The 23,378-nt window shown below is 36.9% G+C and overlaps 1 protein-coding gene across 5 annotated transcripts in view; it reads right to left on the bottom strand.

Annotated features, from left to right (window-relative positions):
- The window catches only part of dntt (deoxynucleotidyltransferase, terminal), a 180,857-nt gene that overhangs the window by 104,314 nt on the left and 53,165 nt on the right, over positions 1-23,378 (bottom strand). For all 5 annotated transcript variants that reach the window (XM_048204013.1, XM_048204016.1, XM_048204018.1 and 2 more), the window contains 4 exons: positions 21,941-22,057; positions 9,475-9,645; positions 6,569-6,640; positions 6,356-6,479 (listed from right to left, as the gene is read on the bottom strand). In XM_048204013.1, coding sequence (XP_048059970.1) covers positions 6,356-6,479; positions 6,569-6,640; positions 9,475-9,645; positions 21,941-22,057 — 484 coding nt within the window. The remainder of the gene's footprint in view (positions 1-6,355; positions 6,480-6,568; positions 6,641-9,474; positions 9,646-21,940; positions 22,058-23,378) is intronic.

The raw sequence follows: 23,378 nt of genomic DNA, 5'->3' as shown, positions 1-23,378 counted from the left end.
CTTCTTTATGAGTGTTAAAGAACAATATAGAATAAATCTTCATGGTTTTAATCTTGGCTTTTTTGATCTACTGTCTAATGTTGTAAACTCCTTCCCTGTGCTGCTGTCACACTTAATAGAGCACAAACGACGGATTCCACAAGTAAAATTTTCTTCCACAGAGAAAATGATTTTTAATGATAAAGCACTTGAGTGCACTTTAAAGTCGCTCTGGATAAAAACAAATCTGCCAAATGCATGAAAGTAAATGTAAAACGTATTTCACCAAAAATGGCGGCGAGAGATCCATCAATCAGAGTCGCTGTTAACAAAAAGGAATTTCCATATTCTCAAAATAGTTTGTATATATATGAGTACTTTGCAAGAAAGTGAAATATATATTTATACTTATGGCCTACACTTCCGCTCAAACGTTTGAGGTTGGTTCGATTTTTTTATGTTTTTGAAAGAAGTCTCTTCTGCTTAGCAAAGTTATATTTATTTGATCAAAAATACAGTAATAAAATTGTGAAATATTATTACAATTTAAAATACCAGTTTTCAATGTGAATATGTAGTAAAATGTTATTCCTTTGATCAAAGCTGAAAGCTGAAAAACATATATATGAAATTACAGAAGAGGATTAGGGCCAAGCAATAATAAAAAATAAAACCATCTTGAGACTAAAGTCATTAAATGTGAGATTAAACTCCAGAAGAAAAATGTCAAAATACAATGTTGAGAATAAAATCATTCAATTTCGAAAATAAAGTCATGGTGTTTAGAGGAAAAACGTGTTAAATTTCGAGATAAAAGTCGAAATAAAATGTCGAGAATAAACTCATTAAATTGACCGAACGCAACAAAACTGCATTCAAAAAAAAGCTCAACATTTTATTACAACTTTTTTTTTCCCACAAAATTTAACAATTTTTTTTCTCAAAACACAGAGACTTTATTCTCAAAATTTATTCTCGACATTGTATTTCGACTGTTTTTCTCGAAATTTAACAAGTTTAATCTCGCATTCCAATGACTTTAATCTTGAGATGGTTTTATTTTTTTAATATGTCTTGGCCTCAATTTAATACATAATCCTTGCTGAATAAAACTACAACAAACTTTTTTTTATATTGTGCCATTTTAATAATTGAATTACTAGGCTTCATGAGTGGAGCCTGTTGCACAATGCTACTGTATACATAGATAAAGTGTCATATTTTATGACTTTCACTGAAGTTTTTTCATCTTTTATGTTTTGTATTAGTTAGAGCTTCAAAATAGAGCCATCACAAGCACACAGCCAGAGAAATCACTACCAACACCGAGACCTTTTCCAACAAGAGAGCGTCTGATCTGCCTCCCACCCGACTGGAAATCTCCCAAACGAAATCTGCATAATTGTTTGAAGCCGGCGTGTTGTTTATAGATCAGCAGGTCGTAAATGAGCGCCTGAAGACAGCAGTAACAGCGGTGGAAAATTACAAGGCCTGACGACTGAAAAATAGTAGCGATGTGAGTTGGGAAACAATCTCTGCCTCATTAAACTTTCCTCTTACAGTAGATTTTTCTAAACAATCAGTAATTAACAACAACCCTCCATCGTAAATCCATATTAAGACTCGAGGCCATAAAACAGGTCAGATAAGACAATCGCTTTAAAAGGTAACAATAAAATCATATCATAATTCATAAATGAGATGACAGCGGGAACACGGCTGGCCTTTTCCCAGCCTGATTGATGAGCTCTGAATGAATAACCACCAAAACTGTCACATTTTCCCACGTCCTTCCGGCTCCCGGGAACATTTTAATACAGTATGTGATGTTCCACATGGAACCAGACTCATCGATGAGCATATTTATATTCCAAGAGGTTTAGGCGTACAACACTCCCAGATATGACAGCGCCGCGGAGGACGGACGTGAAAACCGAAGCAGAGAACATGCGGTAAACAGACTGATTTCAGCAGCACAGAAGCCCTCGGTCCCAGACACACACAGTCAGACGCCGCCGGCTGCATAAAAATGACCAGCAAATGATGACTGTGGTTTGGCAGGAACATTTATCAAGTCTACACTGTGTTTTTATTCTGAGAGTAAAAGAGAGGAAGGTCTGGCTTAAATCAATTCAAACTCCAGTACCTGCAGTAAAAACAAAACAAAACAGAGATGGTTAACTGGGACACTTTTCCCCAGTCTTCTGAAAGTGTCCCAATTAAAGGTAAAAAGTGTCCCAATTAACCTGAATTCACCCTATATTGTTTTGGACACATTCTAGACTCTGGTGAATACTTATGTGCACAGAAAAGACATCATATTCCTGGAAGAACTTTAGGGTAACTTTAGGCTGGGAATTCTATATTACAATGATATTTATCTGCCGATTCAATATGTACTGCAATTTTTTAATAAAGTATTAATTATATTTTTGATGCATGTAGCATTTTAAACATTTTGCTCTCAATGTTGATCTCTGTTTAACTTCTTTAAATATATGAAATGATTATAAAAGTACTGTTTAAAATAATGAAAAACTGTTCACAAGATGTAATATAAGTCTAAGGTGTCCCCTGAATGTGTCTGTGAAGTTTCAGCTCAAAATACCCCATAGATTTTTTTTAATAAATTTTTTTAACTGCCTATTTTGGGGCATCATTAACTATGCGGCGATTCAGGCTGCGCGGCCCCTTTAAATCTCGCACTCCCCGCACCCCTGAGCTCTCGACTATAAAACAGTGCATAAACAAAGTTCACACAGCTAATATAACCCTCAAATGGATCTTTACAAGATGTTCATCATGCATACTTCATGCATGCATCGGATCATGTGAGTATAGTATTTATTTGGATGTTTACATTTGATTCTGAATGAGTTTGATAGTGCTCCGTGGCTAAAGCTAACATTACACACTGTTGGAGAGATTTATAAAGAATGAAGTTGTGTTTATGAATTATACAGACTGCAAGTGTTTAAAAATGAAAATAACGACAGTCTTGTCTCCGTGAATACAGTAATAAACGATGGTAACTTTAACCACATTTAACAGTACATTAGCAACATGCTAACAAAACATTTATAAAGAGAATTTACAAATATCACTAAAAATATCATGTTATCATGGATCATGTCAGTTATTATTGCTCCATCTGCCATTTTTCGCTATTGTTCTTGCTTGCTTACCTAGTCTGATGATTCAGCTGTGCACAGATCCAGACGTTAATACTGGCTGCCCTTGTCTAATGCCTTGAACATGAGCTGGCATATGCAAATATTGGGGGCGTACATATTAATGATCCCGACTGTTACGTAACAGTCGGTGTTATGTTGAGATTCGCCTGTTCTTCGGAGGTCTTTTAAACAAATGAGATTTACACAAGAAGGAGGAAACAGTGGAGTTTGAGACTCACTGTATGTCATTTCCATGTACTGAACTCTTGTTATTCAACTATGCCAAGATAAATTCAATTTTTGATTCTAGGGCACCTTTAATAAATGAAAACAATGGTGTGTAGGCAATTAAAAAAGTTTTAAAAATACAAATAGTGAAGAACATTCACGTATTACGTGTAAAACAGTAACACTTTACAATAAGGTCCCTTCAGGTAACATTAGTTAATGCATTAACTAACATTAACCCATTTGTGCCCACATTTTTCTGAATGGTTTCATGCATATAGTCCTGTTAATAGTGTCCTATGTGAACATGTTCTGCATTTATTTTCCCCAGGTTTTTGTTTTTTTTCTTAAAAAACGTGTCTGAATGTGCGGCAACTATAGTTGCCGGTGGGCAAATATGTTGTATGCACCCCTCAATGTAAAATTTGAATAGGAGGAGAACATTTATGCATCTAACTCAAAAAAACTGCTTTCAACAGATCAACAGATCAATCAAAGTTGAAGATCATTCGAAGTGAACACAAAAAAGCTGCATCTAACTTATAATCTCTTGAATTTGAAAACAAAACAAACAACAAATCTGTTTGATTTAAAGTGGTGGAACATAGTGCAGAACAAAGTGCAGCCATTAAGTTGCTCCAACAGAGCATTGTGAATTAAAAAGTTAAATTACATTGTTCATTAGAAAAAATTACATCTATATGTGACCCTGGACCACAAACCAAGTCATAAGTTGCATGGATATATTTGTAGCAATAGCAAACAATACATTGTATGGGTCAAAATTATTGATTTTTTTTCTTTAATACCAAAAATCATTAAACATGATCTTTACTTAATATCCTAATTAAGATATTTTGTAAATGTTCTACTGTAAATATATAAAAACTTCTTTTTGTGAATGGATATACATTGTTAAGGACTTCATTTGGTCAACTTTAAGGCAATTTTCTCAATATTTCGATTTTTTTTGCACCTTCAGATTCCAGATTTTCAAATATCTGTATCTCGGCCAAATGTCATATCATAACAAACCATACATCAATGGAAATCTTATATATATTCAGCTTTCAGATGATGTATAAATCTTAATTTCAAAAAATTGACCATTATTACTGGTTTTGTAGTCCAGGGTCACATACAACAAACAAACAAAAAATAAATTAATTAAAAAAATAAATAAGTTAACAAATAACAATATATAATATATAACAATATAAAACATTATGAAAGCAAAAAGCACTAAACAAGACAAATAACCTTGATTTATTAACCCATTAAACACAGTATACCCCATTTCCCCATGATATATGTACTTACAAGTCATTTGCCCACCGGCAACTATAGTTGCCGCTTGGACTTTTGACTAAGTATACAAAAGACTATAGATCTCTTGTAAGATTTGTTTTGTTTGGATGATTCTAGAGACCCTCATGATTACGTAGATATATATATATATATATATATATATATATATATATATATATATATGTCAACAAAAAATTCCTAATATTAACATGAAAATTACTTTTATTTGGGAGGGTTTACCTTCGCTATGCTTCCTGGAAGTAGGGGTTGGAAGTTGACAGCCATGAGCAATACATTTGTTACAGTATTTATTAATCTTTGTTAATGTTAGTTGTAAAAATACAACTGTTCATTCATTGTTAGTTCATGTTAGCTCAGGTCTATTAAATAATATTAACAGATACAACTTTAGATTTTTACAGCCGCTTAATGGATATGGTGGTGGAAAAAATATGAAATGGGAGGAAAAATAATAAGTCAAAATGTTTTGTGTTCGCTCATAAAGAACTCACAAGCGAATGCATATTTATGTCCCTTTAAGGGCTCCGTATATATTAATAAGTAATTAGTAAATGTCTAAATTAACATTAACTAAGACAAATAAATATTTTAGATGTAATTTTCATTGTTAGCTCACAGTAACTAATATAAACAAATGTAAAGTTAACTAATGTTAACAAATGAAGCTTATTGTTAAATGAAGCTTTATAAGTGTTACCAGTAAAACTTTTGACATATTAGATGATTTGTCCCATGTTTATAACCCCGTGAGACATGAAGTTTGCATCATACAAGCATTTTAAAAAGCCGAGTACCTAGAGCATGTGTTATTAGCTGTTATTAGCTATTAAAAAGCTATTTTTGAGCATTGTGTTGATTTAAAAATCACTCAGATTTTGCACTAATTTTTTTCCCACTCCTAGTAAATAAAGTAGAATTGCATTATAAAGGCTTTTTGGACATTGTCCCATGATAAAAACACATTTTTAGATATATACTGTGGCAATAACATGTTCTTTTTTTATTGGACATACACTAAAAAAAAATTTTTTCATGATTTGTTATCACAACATTTTTTCTTTTGTCAAATCAACTTAAATAATTAATGTGGTTCAGGTAACATAATATTTTGCGTTTCTGTTCATTAAAACAATTACCTTCATTGCATTAACTCAAATTTTTAATTTCAATGAACTCAAATTTTTAAGGCAACCATGAAACTTACTTTTTTAAGTTAAACCAACAATTCTTTTTTACAGTGTACTATGGCAGGGGATCCCAAACACATTCCTGGAGCCTCCCTGGCTCTGCACATTTTGCATGTCTCCTTTGTCTGACATACCCATTTCAGGTCTTGGAGTCTCGAATAATGAGCTAATGATCTGAATCAGGCGTGTTTGATTAAGGAGACATGGAAAACATGGAGTGTTGGGTCTCCAGGAATGTGTTTGGGAACCCCTGTACTATGGTATTCTTTGTTTCTTTGGTACATCAATATGGTAATCATTCACCAATATAAACCTTAGAAGAGTCAAGATATTTTTAAATATAACTCAGACTGTGTTCATCTGAAAGAAGATGTTTGGTGTGAGGGTGAGTAAATCATGGGATAATTTTCATTTTTGGGTGAACTATCCCTTTAAGTCTGAACTGTCTTTTCAAATCACCTGCGGTCTGCATGCGGTTCAGTCTGATGCTGGGTTCAGTCAGAACCTGTTCAAACGTCCGGAGTCCTCTATAGTACCAGCTCTCTGCGGTTTTGGGTCCGACCCCGAAGACACTGCTGAATAACTGAGCCACAACATTACCAGACATGCATAAACATACACACTCACTTATTCACCTGCTAAGCTCTGAAGACCTAAAGAGATTTACTTTACCTTCATAGTTCGATACTTCTCATCATTCAGTACCTCTTCGACTCTGGAGGATGATCCGCATTCAAAGATCTCCTGCGAAGATAAAGACAACGACAGATGCAAAGTTTGTTTTGTGCCGCTGTCATGCACAAACAGTTAAATCCAGCTCAACATGTTTATGAGCTGCTATGATTAACACGGTAGTAAATAATATGAGCGCACACACACACACACACACCCCGTCCTGGTTAATTGCAGCTTAATAAGTCTAATGAAATGCTTGTTGCGTTGTCTCCCATAGCTCTCGCGCTGTTGTGAAGACGCTTTATTTAGAGGCTTACAGTCTCTCCGCCTGCAGGAAGCAGAACCAGTGTATTAATCACATTCGGAGTGTGTTGGAATCACATTTATCATTGTAAATGTGTACGGTAATGACTGACTTTCCAATCAAATGCACTTCCTATTAATAAGAGTCAACTTAAACTGCACACAATTCATTATCATCAGACACTAGATGTTTTATGAAGGGCAAGAGAGTTTTAATTTGACGTGTTACTGCTGTACACGCTGACAGTAACCCTACAACAGCTTTGTCACACGTCACTCAAAAATTAAAAGCTAATTGTCTTTCATTTAAAACAGCATAATATTACAAGCTCTTCCTTGTATTCTCCAGACTTCAGCTGTCAAACTCAAAAACAGACTCTACAGACAAACACACCTCTGCTCAAAAAGAAAAAAATATATGTAATTATTATATACATATAGGGCCAAATTATATATACATTGGCATGAAAAAGTATGTGAACCCCTTGCAGAATCTGTGAAAATGAGAATTATTTAAATAAAATAAGAGGGATAATAAAAATATGCATGTTATTTTTTGTTTAGTACTGTCCTGAGTAAGATATTTTACATAAAAGATGTTTGCATTTAGTTCACAAGACAAAACAATAGCTGAATTTATTAAAATAACCCCATTCAAAAGTTTGTGAACCATTGATTCTCAATACTGTGTGTGGTTACCTGATGATCTACGACTGTTTGTGTGTTTTGTGATGGTTGTTCATGAGTCTCTTGTTTGTTCTGAGCAGTTAAACTGAGCTCTGTTCTTCAGAAAAATCCTCCAGCTCCTGCAGATTCATCAGTTTTCAAGCATTTTTGCATATTTGAACCCTTTACAACAGTGACTGAATGATTTTGAGATCCGTCTTTTCACACTGAGGACAATTGAGGGACTCAAACACAACTATTAAAAAAAGTTCAAACATTCACTGATGCTCCAGAAGGAAACACGATGCATTAAGAGTTGGGGGGTGAAAACTTTTGAACAGGATGAAGATGTCACAATTTTTCTTATTTTGTTTAAATATCATTGTTTTTCATTTAGTACTGCCCTTCAGAACCAACAGAAGATACTTGCATGTTTCCCGGCAGAAAATTAAGTACAATTTACCTTGATATTTGAATTCAAAAGTTTTCACCCCCCGACTCTTAATGCATCGTGTTTCCTTCTGGAGCATCAGTGAATGTTTGAACTTTTTTTAATAGTTGTGTTTGAGTCCCTCAATTGTCCTCAGTGTGAAAAGACGGATCTCAAAATCATTCAGTCACTGTTGTAAAGGGTTCAAATATGCAAAAATGCTTGAAAACTGATGAATCTGCAGGAGCTGGAGGATTTTTCTGAAGAACAGAGCTCAGTTTAACTGCTCAGGACAAACAAGAGACTCATGAACAACCATCACAAAACACAAAAACAGTCGTAGATTATCAGGTAACCACACACAGTATTGAGAATCAATGGTTCACATACTTATGAATGGGGTTATTTTAATAAATTCAGCTATTGTTTTGGCTTGTGAACTAAATGCAAACATCTTTTATGTAAAATATCTTACTCAGGACAGTACTAAATAGAAAATAACATGCATTTTTTAATATCCCTCTTATTTTATTAAAATAATTCTCATTTTCACAGATTCTGCAAGGGGTTCACATACTTTTTCATGCCACTGTGTGTATATATATATATATATATATATATATATATATATATATATATATATATATATATATATATATATATACACACATAATTAAATAAAATCTGAACATAGTCTATAAATCCTGAGTATAAAGTTATTATTATATATATATATATATATATATATATATATATATATATATATATATATATATATATATATATATATATATATATATATATATATATATTAAAATTTTTATTGTTTTATAGTCTCTTCTGCTCACCAAAGCTTGATCACATTTGATTTAAAATTTAATTTTATTTCAATTTAAAATAATGGTTTTCTATGCAAATAAGAAGGACCAAACAGGAAATAATGCTCTGAAATCTCGATAAAATGAGGATAAAATGCAAAAAAGTCAAATAAAAGGCAGTACGACTGGGGAAAACAAATATATATTGTAATATATGTAATTATTTAACAAAAAAAGTATATAAAGATTTTAACCATTAACATTTTTTACATTTAAATGAGAATAAAATATACCAAATACAAAATGACATAGATTACAATTTAAATTTTTTTAATAACAGTGTAAAGAGAATTTTAGGGGGAAATGTGCATGACAATAATTTTTATAACAATAAAATTGTAGGGTGAAACGTGACCCGGACACATTCTGACATTTTATCTCATTTAAAACCAACCGAACTTCTGTTTGCGAAATGTTTTGTTTTTCTTTCAGCACAATGTCTTGCTGCTTTCACCCTCAGGAAAATAAACAGCAGCAATGTGAAGGTTTATTAGACCCTCAGCAGGAGAAGAGCTGCTCTGATGACCTCAGACGTGGTCAGCTGACTGCTGATGTGGTTTCAGAGAGACCGACAGACAGAGAGAGAGAGAGAGAGAGAGAGGGAATGGATAGGTCTCATACCGCACCTCCACGATGGCCTTGCTGTGTTCTCCCAGACAGGGCAGACGGTGTGTCTCCTCCAGGCATTGTAGGGCAGCAGGGAGACTCTTGAGCACTGATGCGGCCCTCCGAAACGCCAGGCATGGCCCTTGGTTCCCACTGAACTCCATGTTCTCTGCCAGGACCTCCAACGCATCCTACGGCACAGAGACGGTAAAGAATGACGGCAGCAGACAGGCGCAGATGAAGTGTGAAAAACACTGAAAATATGAATGAGGATAAAATGCAAAAAGGTCAAATAAAAGGCAGTACGAGTGGGGAAAACAGGTGAGAAAAGAAAGAAAGTCCGGTGTAGGTTTACACTGGCTGCGCAGTGACCCGTGAAGCCAGGCGGACAGCAATCACAGAGCGCCTTGGCACTCTTTCCTCCACATTCCTCCCATCATGCTGTGCTTCTGTGCCAGGGTGTTTTTCAGATGACCTCACAGAGACTCGTGGGTCTGTGATCAGTGGAGAGGAACCTGTCATTTTCCACTTGTTCACAAGCGTTTCCCTGAGGGCCGCTGGCACGCGCATATGTGAGCGCACATGTTCGCACAACATATATTGAGAGAGATGAACAATGGTGTGCACTCATGAAATCACTCTTTTAAAATGAAACCAACCTGTTTTACAGTTCCAGTCCAAAGCTTGAACACATCTACTTATTCTTTATTATAAAAATTGTACAGTGAGTGTCATGAAACCTATGATCATCAAGAGAAAATGTGCTTAACCGTCAATGAAAAGACACAATGCCAAAAATCTTACTAAGCTATATTTATTTATACACACACATATATACATCTAAATATAAATATATTAAATAACAATATATGTGTGTGCATATAAATTATATATAGAGAGAGAGCTCATAATTCCTTGGACAACAGAAAAGAAGATTGTAAAGCTTAAATTTTCCACTTGATAAAAATGGCAGTGAACGTGAAGCCGAAGCAGCCACACGTCTGAAATGTTTGCAGCTAAAAAAAATGATGTAATAGTGAACTTTAAGATGATTAATTAATGCTCTGTGCCATTCAACTCAGAAAAACTGAATTTACAATACTCATTCTGGGAGACGTGAAACGTGAAAACAGAAACACCACTTCAAGTCAGACTTCCACCTTCATTCATGCAGAAATCCATAACTTGATTTCATCGAGATACCGGTGTATGAAGATGAAAGATGCACACAGTTAATGAGAACCATTGACTTTTGTGCAAATTAACTTCATTACATCATGATAAATCTGTCTTGCAGGTGTATAAAACACTGGAAATTAACCTCTGCTATTTGTGCATTCACTGCTTTTTTGACAATAAAAATAAATGCAAAGCAAATGATTGCATTGCAACGAATTTCTTTAAATGTTATCTGAGTCTTGGAGAAATGGAAAAAACTTATGATACAAAGTCAAAGATATCAAGTAGGAAAATCACAAATTTGTCTGTGATTGGAACACACTGCAAAAAAAAAATGTTTGTTTTCCTTTACAAATATACGGAAGAGGATTAGGGCCAAGCAATAATGAAAAAAAATAAAACCATCTCGAGATTAAAGTTGTTAAATTTCGAGAAAAAACTCGTTAAATTTCGAGAAAAAAGTCTAAATAAAATGTTGGGAATAAAGTAATTAAATTACGAGAAAAAACTCGTTAAATTTCAAGAAAAAAGTCGAGATAAAATGTTGAGAATAAAGTCATTAAATTACGAGAAAAAAGTCATTAAATTATGAGAAAAATGTAGTGAGAATAAAGTCATTAAATTACGAGAAAAAAGTCATTAAATTACGAGAACAAATTTGTTAAATTATGAGAAAAATGAAGTTAAATTTCGAGAAAAAAGTCAAGATAAAATGTTGAGAATAAAGTCATTAAATTTCGAGAAAAAAGTCATTAAATTACGTGAACAAATTTGTTAAATTATGAGAAAAATGTCGTTAAATTTCGAGAAAAAAGTCGAGATAAAATGTTGAGAATAAAGTCATTAAATTACGAGAAAAAATTTATTAAATTACGAGAACAAATTTGTTAAATTATGAGAATAAAGTCATTAAATTACGAGAAAAAACTCGTTAAATTTTGAGAAAAAAGTCGAGATAAAATGTTGAGAATAAAGTCATTAAATCATGAGAAAAAAATCACTAAATTACGAGAACAAATTTGTAATTTAACGAATTTGTTCTCATAACTTAACAAATTTGTTCTCGTAATTTAACAACTTTTTTCTCGTAATTTAATGACTTTATTCTCAACATTTTATCTCAACTTTTTTCTCGAAATTTAACGACTTTTTTCTCGTAATTTAACGAGTTTATTCTCAACATTTTATTTTGACTTTTTTTTCTCGAAATTTAACACGTTTTTTTCTCGTAATTTAACGAGTTTATTCTCAACATTTTATTTCAACTTTTTTTCTCGAAATTTAACAACTTTAATCTCGAGATGGTTTTATTTTTTTATTATTGCTTGGCCCTAATCCTCTTCCGTACAAATACCTAAAAAAAATGAATCAAAAAGATATAAAGATATATTTACTTGAGAAGCAAAATGACTTAAGGTGATGATACACGGGGCAACTTTTTGAGCAATGTTGCTGGGCACTGTTGCCGTCAACGGGCAACCTGATGAGACACAGGGCAACTAATTAGGGCAACGGACAGTTGGCAGCAACTAATCAGAGAGGAGCAAATCTATTGCCAACTCAATAAATACTTTATTATAAACACTTGTTAGGCACTTTATTTCAACTTTTCAAATATTTTCTTCATTTTTATTAAAAATAAATGCCTTTCCGATCTGATTTGTGACAGGAAAAGGGAGAAGAGCGAGTTCGGCAAAAGGCGGATTCGAACCCGCGTCGATCGCATCAAAAGCTATTCAAATGTCAAATGCCCTACAGCCTACGTTACTGGAGACGTTAAAAAAATCCCGTCTTTTTAGTATTTAACTGAAATCATTCAATAGCTTCATTACAGCATACACACATTACTTTCGGACAGTTGTTGGTATTTTAAGCAATATATGAGGTAAATTCCCTGTTTTGGGTTGACGCATGACAACTTACTAGCGTAAAAAGATAAAAGTTCACACTCCTTTTCTCCGCTCCACTGCTGGTGAGAGGCCGCCATCTTGTTTTAATTTTTTCTGAAATCTCCGAACCGGTCACGTGATCGACTGCTAACATTCTGATTGGAGGATCTCAAAAAATTGCCAACGACCGATCTAACGTATCCAGATATATATTTGTTGCTCATTCTCAGTGGGAAAGTGCCCAAGCAACATTGCCCGGCAACATTGCTCAAAAAGTTGCCCCGTGTATCATCACCTTTAAGATATTAATGCTGAAATGCTAAAAACAAGACAAAATATCTGCCAGTGGGGTCAGAAAAATCAACTTCATTCAAAGGGAAAACAAAATTATTTTGCATACACCTCATCTGCAGATATTAACTTGTTTTAAGTGAAAGTTCTGATATATTTTTCAAAACACTTGTTATCATATGTCATTTTGCTTCTCAAGTAAATGCATCTTGATTTAAGAATGTTCAGATATTTGTGACATTAGTGTGTTGAAACTGGCAGTAATGGCAAGGGACGGGACAATTCCCAAGCTCTTGACCAATCACAACACACTGCTCCAGCCGACCAATCAGAGCGCACTGTGCTTTTCAGAAGGAGGGGCTTCACAGAGACAGGAACTAAACAGGGCGTTACTGATAGACTGGGAAGAGAGGAGCTGCAACAATGTCAAATATGTGAAAAATAGTGAACATTCAAGCATGAAAACCTGTTCTAGTAGAGGCCAAAAACACAATCAAGAGTTTTTAGGCATGTGTGCATGTATTTATCAAGCTACACTAGCTTGAAGGAAACTCTATCGCCCCCTTGAGTACTGAGGTTAGTCAGGAACAGCACCACACATTTAGTATGTACAACAGGCCGGTGTGAATCAATACATGAACCCGCTTTGTTTTCATGACATGAATGTGCCCAGACATATTTAAAAACCCTCTCAACCATGACATACACAACACCCTTGACACCAAAAACACACACAGTCTCCTGTACATATACACACGCGCGGCTCCTCTCGCGGTACTGGTTAATGAGAGCAGCGGGCTGGTAATGCCGGAGGTCACGGGGTCGAGTCCTGCTGTGCCGTAAGCTTGTGTCCTGGAGTGTGAGGACAGCGGGAGTGTGTGTGTGTGTTTGAGCTCCTGCTGTGCCAAAGGAAACTCTCTCTAGCTCACTTCTAACAGAGGCTTACCGGGAACTCCAGACGAGATCTGCTGCTTTGATGAACACACATCTGCAGTGTCTGCTGCTATAATGGCATAATATTATATTAGTATTGAGCGTATGATGAATGAGTGGGAGTCACTGCAATAAGACTGTAAAATTGTTTGTTTGGTTTAGATCAAAGTTTAGTTCAGATGCAATGCTAAATGTTGATTTTTTACTCATTGATTTTTTTTTTCCCCCCCCCCAGTAGACAATTACAATCAAACTCATACTCTGGGTTATCTGAAGGTTAGTCTGAGACTCCGACGGAGCATTTGATGTATATTGCACACAACAACGGCAGAAACAGCAGATTACAGTTTCAATCTACAGGAATCATCTGATGCTATGCAACTTTTACTATATATTAGGGCTCGTCCTGATATTGCCGAGCTGGATGCGTTCCTGAAAATTTAATCTTAACCCTATTCCTACCCTAGGGCTGCACGATATATCGCATGAGATTGTCACGCGCATTTCGTCATAGATAGATAGAGCGCCATTTAATAGACAGAGCCGTAGATCACTGAAAAGCCACGCAATATCGCGTTCATATCGCAGATGAATCGCCTTCGATAATGAACGCGATATTGCGTGGCTTTTCAGTGATCTACGGCTCTATCTATTAAATGCCGCTCTATTTGAAAGCAGGTGATGGCGATTTAGCGGTAATCAGGGAATCGGCTTTACTGACGAAATGCGCGTGACAATCTCATGCGATATATCATGCAGCCCTATCCTACCCCTAAACCTAACCCTACCCATAAATTATCCCAAAAATCAGAGGGAAATGATAAATGAATAACACTGATGTAGAAGCACCAATTCATGATTTTAAGCCTAAACTTGACATAATCTGTAAACTTGTCCCTGAAATCTAATTGGTTGATTTGAATGTTGTTCCAGGATCAACAAAAATGTTGACCCAGGAACATGTTGAACTCAGCAATATCAGGTTATGCATATATTAGGGATGTAGCAGTAAACACCCCATGTTTCGGTACGTACCTCGGTACTGAAGTCACAGTTCGGGGGGGAGAAAACTAAACATAAAATTGCTAATTTTTTCTTCTTTTTTATTAAACAGTGGTTTATTGAACAAATTGTGTCTCTCTCTTTAAATAAAATATGATTAATATTTTCTTATGGATAAAGCGAATGCTGTAAACTATATATAGGGAGCCCTTACTTACACCTTATTATAATATTAAAGGTTACAATTAACAACAGAGCCCAAACTATTAAATTCAGTTGATATTTATTTTTAGATATAATAATCAAGACTCAAAAAAAAACAAAAAACATGTAAATTGCACATAAGGCAGGTTTTGCATTAACTTCTAAATCTAATTATGAAATTATTAGATTAAATGCATTATTTATGTATTTATGCATTTAATGCATTAATTAAATGCACCCCTCTAGAGTTAATTTCTCTAGTGAACTAACATGCTGTGGACACTAAATGACTTGCCTGAGGTAAATGTAATGCTACGTGAGATTTTATTCTCAAGCTGTTTTATTGATTTCTTTCTGCAGTTGAAACACTAGTTGAGAGATTACATGTAAACGCATCTATGCATAGATCGTCTGTTCTTCTTCTTCTGCGCTTTTTCCTGTTGTGGCAGTTAGCAAACAGTGTTGCATTACCATAAGAGCCCCCTTCTGGATTGGAGTGTGGATCGCCTGTGACTGACTGTATTCATTATCTGACTGTATGCACCGAACCGTGATGTCCGTACTGTGATGAATACATGTACTGTTACACCCTATTATACACATATGAAAGTGAAAAATGAAGTGACGTGTGGCCAAGTATGGTGTCTCATATGTCTATATCTATATATGTCTATATATACCATTAGCATTTATTTAATCTTGCCTGCAAACAGCACATAAAAACAAAACTACCTGTGATTGGTTGCTTTAATTGGACAAATGGGCTGTTCTTGCACTGCATCAGAATATGCCTACTTCCATACTATATAGTAGGTGAAAAATAGTATGTGAGCCAAGTAATGTATCTGATAGCATTCATAAAACAGTAGGCAAAAAACACGGATGACCTACTACTTCCAGCGAGATTCTGAAGGGTGCATCCGATGGACAGTTTCCTATCCCATAAGGCCACGGTAGAGGATTTGTGAATGGCAGTGAAGCGGTGCAACTGACGCCATAGGTCACATGACAATGACAACACAGCAGATGTACATTTCATACTAAATAGAACATACTTTTCAATGGTTGCAAAGTAAGTTTCAAACCAAATCTACTATACAGTATGAGATTTTGGATGCAGTGTTGGCTACGTAAAATGATATGTCATTAAACCTCTCCTGACTCCAGGAAAATTTATTTCCAGTTTTGACAAGTGGACTCAACCGTTGACTTCACTACCAATCCTTTATTTATGTCAGAATATATTCCTCCAATGCTGAATGACTCCATAATGCATTCTTATATCAGCGCAGAACATACTATACTGCCTGCACAACATGAACATTTTTCCTAGAGAAACTTTTATTATACAGCCACAGAACCGTAGAGCAGCTCTGAAACAAGCAGCAAATAATGGACAAAAAAAGGCTTTCCAGACACTTTCATCCATGCAGCAGCACACATAATGACCACCATATCTGCTTCTGTGAGACAAATACCAAACAAATCCTGAATAACACATACACAACACAACACTTTCATGATTGTCCATGTGTGTTGACTTTCATTACCAAACGTGCCTGTGATTCCCGTCTGCTGTATGATGAAGCACAGGGTGCTGGAGAGCTCGGCCCACAGGGTCGTTACAGAGATTGATTCATCCAGGCGGGAAACACCATCGCTAGGCTGCTGTCATTGCAACTGCGGCACCAGAGGCCAAGAGATGAAAGCAAACAACATGCGACGGCGGCCTGCGCTCCTGCTCATTAATGTGCATTTACACCCTCCACATTGAATCAGCCAGTATTCATTTACACAAGGTTTTTCCTCAAACTTGCACAGAGTGTCAGTCAGTGCCGCTGCATGCCAATATATTGACTGATGTGAAAGCCTGGTAAAGATGGAGTGATGGCAACTGAAAGACTAGACCTTTCGAGAAAGCGATGATGAAAGAATGCAAGAGAGAGAGAAAGAGGGGAAAAGTCATGTGACACTGAAGACTGATGTGATGCTGAAAATTCAGCTTTGCATCACAGGAATAAATTACATTTTAAAATATGTTCAAATAGAAAACACTTCTTTTAAATTGTAATAATATTTCACAATATTACCGTTTTTGCTGTATTTTTGATCAAATAAATGTAGCCTGGGAAAAGATGTGTGATTGACAGTTCACAGAATAAATCATGCTCATGAGTTTCTGACACCTGCTCTGTTCAGTCTGCACACCTGTTATCTCGAATCTCCTTCGATCGCTCCTTACCATCACTAAAACAGAACGGTGACTAAACTTCACATCAGCGGCATGAAAAGCAAAACTGTTAAATTTGAAGTATGCACAAAATGTGGATTAAACTGATTGAAAACACGTTACTGATAAACCTAAAGAGTAATTTAAACACCTCTGAGTTACTTATGCATTCATAAACACAATGCCCATGTCAGCAAATGCTCAATAAAGTAGAAATATTTGATACAACAGTTAAATAATTTAATATATAAAAGACTAAGGGCTCTAGTTTAACAATCTAAGCTTATGGTCTGAAGTGCACGGCGTATGTGCACTTAGGGCGTGTCCCAATCCACTTTTGCTAGTTTAACGACGGAAAAAATGGTCTGCACGCCAGGCGCATGATCCAAAAGGGTTGTACCTAGTCTCTTAATGAGCCATGGGTGTGTTTTGGGCGTAACGTGCAATAAACCAATGAGAGTCTCATCTCCCTTTCCCTTTAAAAGCCAGTTACGCCTGCACCATAGCGGATTCGCTATTTACATGGTGGAATATAGACACCCACAACCTGACGAGTCAGTTTTAATACATGTGTACTGCCACGATTGGTCAAATAATTAGCCAGTTTCATTCGTCATTATAGCAAATAGGTCATTCTGATACATGCAATGACTATCCATTATGACATATTTATCTTTATGTACACAATAATAATATTTTACGTTGTACTCTATTTATTTTAATATTTGGCATGTTTGTGTGCTGCTGCGTATCCCTGTGTGTGTAACAAGCAGAGTGTACGCGCGTTGTGCACCCGCCTATAGGCTCATATTACTAATGTGCCCTATAAATAACAACAAAAAAAAAAAAATACCACCATTGACTTTAGACTAGGTTTTTGTTTGTCAATGATGCAGTCATTTTCAGTTGCCTCAAAATAGCAACACGCCAACAATGCACCTGAACACACCTCGTTTTCAGACCAGCACGCCCATGGGCGAACAGATGGTCACGTATGCATTTGCTATTTAAACAACGTGGCGCTGGACGTGAAAATGATAACTGCGTTGGGCTGAAACTAGCAAAAAACACTTGCATCGTGCCTGGCATCGCATTGCGCCGGATGTGTAATAGGGCCCTAAAATTCACACATTTGATATTTGTAGCCTAAACCAAATAGTTTATCTCTCACAAACTCCACTGAGCTCATCTCATCCCCCTGCTCAATCATTATTCTCAATAATGTGTTTGCATTGTAGGTGTTTTTCTCTCCTGGCAATAGACAATCAAGTCTCTGTTTCCCATTAAAATATCCTATTTGCGAGTGAAAAACAGAAGAGAATTTAATCTGTGCTCTCGTTTACAGTTCACCTCACCTCGTCAGTCTTGGGTGTTTTTCTCTTTCATCGTAATTGATTTATTAATATTGCCGATCACAAAATGTGAGTTTGCACAAATGTCAAATCTGAAATAAAGCGTAATCTTACACTGTTTTTCTCTTGATTAATGTTCAAAGAATCACAGCATAACAACACATCAGCTGTAATAATCAGGAGCACAGTGAGCAACGCCTCGCGCATCCAAAAGCTCTTAAACCTCCGGTGTATGTCAGTCTAATTCTGGCTCTGAACACAGAAAGTTTAGCAGTTCTGGCAGAGTCTCAAGATTTGCCTCTGAGAAGCTCAAGGTGAATCTGTTGGGTTTATGTTGAAGTATCAAATAAATATTTAAAGCAGAACATGACTGAAGTTTTGCTTGACAACTGATAACAGGCCTCTAACCTTCCAAACACAAATCGCAAGACAAAACAACATCTGTCTAGTGATTACGCCTGAATTTCCACTAGGGCTGCATGATTAATCAAGCTGTGCTTCACTAGTCCAGCTCCACCTCTATACACCTAATGGGTGGGGTTACGATAGGGTTAGGGCAGGGGTGTCAAACATACGGCCCACAAAAGGTGTCCAATCCGGCCTGGGGGATGATTTAAACAATAATAAAAAATAGAGATGCACTAGTCCACCGGCCATAAATCTGAACTGTTTTTAGTTTTATTTTGGCCGATCTCTATTCTGGACTTGCAAACAAACTGCTTTTCAATTATTTCCCAAAATTTGTCATTTGTGTGGAAAATTACGAAGTCTGTAAACAGAACGTTAACACAGACCAGAGACTAAACACGCTGAATATGTTTTTTGTTGTTGATGATGTTTATTTGACTGCACACTCCGCAACCCATTCAGAACGGTCCTATGAATACCCACTTTTGGACCCACCAGTTGAGAAACACTGGTCTGGTAACCGTCCAAACACCCTAGAAACTATCTAGCAATTCTCTAGTAACCACCCAGAACACTCTAGCAACCGCTTAACAACATCCTGGCAACCAACCAACACACCCTAGAAACCATCTAGCAATTCCTGATAACCACCCAAAACACCCTAGTAACCACTTTGCAACATACTAGCAACATTATATAACACCCTAGAAACCACCTAGCAAATCCCTTGTAACCACCCATAACACCCTAGTAATGACTTAGCAACACCCTGGTGATCACCCAGAACACCCTAGTAACTGCTTAGCAGCATCCTGGAAACCATCCAAAATGCCCTAGAAACCGTTTAGCAATGCCCGGTAACCACCCAAAACACTTTAGCAAATGCTTAGCAACATCCTGGTAGCCACCAACAAACAAAAACACTGGAAACCACTAAACAACACCCTGGTAACCACTTAGAACACCCAAGCAACTGTTTATCGACATCCTGGCAACCATCCAAGATACCCTGGAAACCACCCAGCAATTCCCTGGTAACCACCCATAACACCCTAGTAATGACTTAGCAACACCCTGGTGATCACCCAGAACACCCTAGTAACTGCTTAGCAGCATCCTGGAAACCATCCAAAATGCCCTAGAAACCATTTAGCAATGCCCGGTAACCACCCAAAACACTTTAGCAAATGCTTAGCAACATCCTGGTAGCCACCAACAAACAAAAACACTGGAAACCACTAAACAACACCCTGGTAACCACTTAGAACACCCAAGCAACTGTTTATCGACATCCTGGCAACCATCCAAGATACCCTGGAAACCACCCAGCAATTCCCTGGTAACCACCCATAACACCCTAGTAATGACTTAGCAACACCCTGGTGATCACCCAGAACACCCTAGTAACTGCTTAGCAGCATCCTGGAAACCATCCAAAATGCCCTAGAAACCGTTTAGCAATGCCCGGTAACCACCCAAAACACTTTAGCAAATGCTTAGCAACATCCTGGTAGCCACCAAAAAACAAAAACACTGGAAACCACTAAACAACACCCTGGTAACCACTTAGAACACCCAAGCAACTGTTTATCGACATCCTGGCAACCATCCAAGATACCCTGGAAACCACCCAGCAATTCCCTGGTAACCACCCATAACACCCTAGTAATGACTTAGCAACACCCTGGTGATCACCCAGAACACCCTAGTAACTGCTTAGCAGCATCCTGGAAACCATCCAAAATGCCCTAGAAACCGTTTAGCAATGCCCGGTAACCACCCAAAACACTTTAGCAAATGCTTAGCAACATCCTGGTAGCCACCAACAAACAAAAACACTGGAAACCACTAAACAACACCCTGGTAACCACTTAGAACACCCAAGCAACTGTTTATCGACATCCTGGCAACCATCCAAGATACCCTGGAAACCACCCAGCAATTCCCTGGTAACCACCCATAACACCCTAGTAATGACTTAGCAACATCCTGGCAACCTTCCAAAACACCCTATAAACCACCCAGAACACCCTAGTAAATGCTTAGCAGCATCTTGGCAACCATCCAAAACACCCTAGAAACCACCTAGCAACACCCTGGCAACCACTCTAAACACCCTGGAAACCACTTAGCAACGCCCTGGTAACAATCAACCGCTTAGCAACATCCTGGCAAACACCAAAAAAAAACTAGAAACAAACTAGTAATTCCCTTGTAACCACCCAGAACACTCTAAAACCATCTGCTGTACCAATGCCGCCCAGAACACCCTAGTAACTGCTTAACAACATCCTGGCAACCACCCAAAACACACTGGAAACCACTAAACAACAACCTGGTAACCACTTACAACACCAAAGCAACTGTTTAGCAACATCCTGACAACCATCTAAAACACTCTAGAAACCATCTAGCAATTCCTCTGTAACCACCCAGAACACCCTAGTAACCGCTTTGCAACATCCTGGCAACCATCCAAAACACCCTACAAACCACCAAGCAATTCCCTGGTAACCACCTAGAACACCCAAGCAACCGCTTAGCAACATCCTGGCATCCATCCAACACACTGAAGAAACCACCCAGAAAACCCTAGAAACTAATTTGCACAGTGAAAGTCTCTTTTTGTCTGAGAGGACAATTTCTAAAAGCAAATCATCCCTTATAATGGTCACTACAGCCCAGTTCTGACATAAAAAGGTTTTTTGATGTTTGTCGTGAGCAACAATCATAAAAGACAACAAATCCGGCATAGTGTACAGCTGCAGCAGCTAATGTGTGTTCATTAGGACAGTTCAGACTGAATCCATCCATCTGTGTACGCTGACCCCCTTCTGTTCTGTCCATACTGTGCTGCAAGTGGGCCAGAGATTAAAATAACTCAAGAACACTGTGATGTCAGTTGTACAATAATATTCTCAGTGGCCTGTTTAAATCACTAGGGTTAAGATGTTGAAGTCTGGTTAGCAACGCACATGTTCAGTATGCTCTTACTTACTGTAAATATCTTATTGTGGTTATCCGATGTCGTCCTTCTCTGGCAGGCATATTGAGACACAGCATACTCTGGTTTGGCTGACGGATGCGCACAAGACCTCTGATCTGCAGCGGGATTCTGCTCATAAACAGAGAGAGACACTCAATAAATCAATCGACATTAGACCAATATAAACATCTTACAATCTGAGCAAACCAGTTCATAAAGCCTCTCAATGTAAAATACACATAAAATCACTCTGCCATACTTACTTTTATTTGTAGAGTCAGCTAAAACAAGTAATTGCTCATGCTATTCTGAGAAAAATCCCAGACTGACAATAAAGGATGGACCCTAGCAACCACCCAGAACACCCTAGCAATTGCATAGTAACACCCTAGCAACCACCCAAAATACCCTAGCAACCACCTAGAATACCTTAGCAACTTACAATGAAGGAGGGCAACTAATAGCAACACCGCAGCAACCATCCAGAACACCCCCAAAACATGACATAGTAATGCACAAGCAAGCACCCAGAACACCCAAGCAATTGCATGGCAACACCCTAGCAACCACATAAAAATATCCCATCCTACATAAAAACACCCGTCTCACTTAAATCCAGCAACTGTGTTGCAATGCCCTAGTAACCACCAGAACACCGTAGCAACTGCATAGCAACCCCCAGCAACAACCCAGAATACCCCAGCAATTGCATAGCAATGCCAAAACACCCTATGCTCTAGTAAGTTAACCCTATGCTCTAGTAACACCATAGTAACTGCATAGCAGCATCTTGGCAACCACATAGCAACACCGCAGCAACCACCCAGAACACCGCAATCCCCCAAAACACCCCAGCTAACACCCTAAAATGCCCTAGCAACCACCCAGAACACCATAGCAATTGCATAGTAACATCCAAGCGACCACCCAAAATACCCTAGCAACTACATAGCATCCTAGCAACTAGGGCTCCAACGATTAATCGCAATTAATCGTTTGCAAAATAAAAGTCTGTGTTTACGTAATATATATGTGTGTGTTCTGTGTATAATAATTATGTATATATAAATACACACACATTCATGTATATATTTAAGAAAAATGTTATATTTATATATAAAATATTTATGTTTATATGTAATATAAAATATATATAAATATATATATATTTATAATACATGCATATATTTCTAAACTTTATACCTGTATGTGTGTGTATTTATATATACATAATTATTATACACAGAACACATTAGGTAAACACAGACTTTTATTTTGCAAACGATTAATCGCGATTAATCGTTGCAGCCCTACTAGCAACCACCTAGAATGCCCCAGAAACTGAGTAGCAATGCCCTATTAATCACCAAGAACACCCTAGCAACTGCATAGCAATCACCAAGAATACCCCAGCAATTGTGTAGCAATGCCAAAACATCATGTGCCCTAG

The sequence above is a fragment of the Megalobrama amblycephala genome, linkage group LG10 (genome assembly GCF_018812025.1).
Source record: "Megalobrama amblycephala isolate DHTTF-2021 linkage group LG10, ASM1881202v1, whole genome shotgun sequence".
NCBI lineage: Eukaryota > Metazoa > Chordata > Actinopteri > Cypriniformes > Xenocyprididae > Megalobrama > Megalobrama amblycephala.
Note: the sequence above shows the minus strand (reverse complement) of the source record. Positions and strands in the feature narration are given on the sequence as shown.